Source organism: Etheostoma cragini, chromosome 7 (assembly GCF_013103735.1).
Source record: "Etheostoma cragini isolate CJK2018 chromosome 7, CSU_Ecrag_1.0, whole genome shotgun sequence".
In the NCBI taxonomy this organism is placed as follows: domain Eukaryota; kingdom Metazoa; phylum Chordata; class Actinopteri; order Perciformes; family Percidae; genus Etheostoma; species Etheostoma cragini.
In genome coordinates this window covers 26,309,505-26,311,173 of record NC_048413.1, presented here as the reverse complement: position 1 = coordinate 26,311,173, position 1,669 = coordinate 26,309,505, and the positions used below count along the sequence as shown (strand labels likewise).

Sequence of the window (1,669 nt, the reverse complement as noted above, 5' to 3'; positions counted from 1 at the left end):
CTGTGTCCTGCAACATCAAAGCAAAGTCCCTCCAACTCTTACTTCATCTCCTTTCTTTTCTCTTCCGTGCTGCCTTAACGTGCAGTCGGGAATTTAGACAGATTTCTATCAGAGTTCATTTCAACAGCTTCTATCAATGACTTTGATTAGCAGTAGCCTATGTGTTGTATGTTTTAACATGTCTTCTCTCTACAGATACTAGTGCTGAGTGTCTTCAGAGGACATACCCTCACATGTCGTAGATCAGAGTATCTGATTGGGGATCGATGCTGTCCTACGTGTTCTGCTGGTAAGATCTGATTGGATGTCCTCTACCACCATGGAGGGAGGCCAAACACCTGCCCCCATACTGCCATGACACAGAGCTGCATTTACACAGGCAAAGAATCACACTTATTAGAAACATTATATTACATTAACATGTTGGTTTTCTTTTCTACAGGAAGTCGAGTTGGAAATCATTGCACAGAGTCCAGAAGTACTTCCTGTCTGGATTGCGATGAGGCAACATTCATGGATCGTCCTACAGGGCTCACAGAATGTTTTTCCTGTGCACACTGTGATTCAGGTAGACTTCTGTTAATATGTTCTAATATTAACTAAGTCTAGATTTAGTAGTTTTATCACCGCTGAGTAAATAGCAGTCTATATGATCAAAAGTCTTTTTGCATTTAAGATATTAGATCTTGGTGTTAGCTTAGACTTTTGTTCTCTGTTTTTATGAATGGGACTATTTTAGCATGCAGCTCTATAGTAGAAGAGACAAAGTACATATATATGTAACCTCTTTACGTGTTGACAGGTTCTGGTGTAAAGATAAAGACGGCATGTACGACTACATCAGATACAGTCTGTGAACCTCTGGAGGGATTCTACTGTACGGACTCTTCAGAAAACGGCTGTGTGAAAGCAGAGAAACACAGCAGCTGTCAACCAGGACAATATATTAGCCTAAAAGGTTAGTTTATAGGGTTAACTTTGAGATTAGAGTTATAGCTTTATTTTAAATGAGAACACTAAAGTTCATGGGAAATAACCTTAGTGAACTTAAGAAGAGTGAGAGAGACTGGAATTAGTCATTTTTCCTGAAATATGAAAGCTTGTATATGTTGTATTGTGTACAATAATAGTAATAATACTACTACTACCACTACTACTACCACTACTATAATAATATACATTATAATAATAATGTATTTTTAAATGTCTGCTTCAAAAATGTCAACCAAATATTGTTTAAATCCACTGAAAGGAAATCAGACATATCTGCTGAAATGTACAGATATCATATATAACACTTTGTTCTCTCCACATTATGTAAACTGAACTGTATCATTTGTAGGAACAGCTTTCAGGAACACTGAGTGCTCTGCCTGCAGCGGTGGAACATTTTCTGATGGGACATTATCTCCATCGTGTCAGCCACACACACAGTAAGAGAAGCTTCAGATCAGACATGGACACACCTGAACTCTTAGAGCAGCAGCATGGTTTCTACACATGTTCCTGTCTAAATGTCCCTCTATCATTCCAGATGTGAGACATTGAATCTTCAGCTGATAAAACCAGGAAATACTTCAACGGATGCTGAATGTGGAGAACCAGGTTCAGGGTTCCTTTTAGGAGCTGGGATTGGCATCGTTGTGGTGTCTGTGATCTGTTTAGTCAT

General features: G+C 38.8%; 1 protein-coding gene across 1 annotated transcript in view; it reads left to right on the top strand.

Moving 5' to 3' along the window:
• Positions 1–25: 25 nt before the first annotated feature.
• The window catches only part of LOC117948240 (tumor necrosis factor receptor superfamily member 14-like), a 6,764-nt gene continuing 5,120 nt past the window's right edge, over positions 26–1,669 (top strand). Inside the window, exons 1-5 of the mRNA XM_034877793.1 lie at positions 26–289; positions 443–568; positions 803–958; positions 1,343–1,433; positions 1,535–1,664. Of these exons, the coding sequence (XP_034733684.1) occupies positions 514–568; positions 803–958; positions 1,343–1,433; positions 1,535–1,664 (432 nt within the window). The 5' untranslated portion in view covers positions 26–289; positions 443–513. The remainder of the gene's footprint in view (positions 290–442; positions 569–802; positions 959–1,342; positions 1,434–1,534; positions 1,665–1,669) is intronic.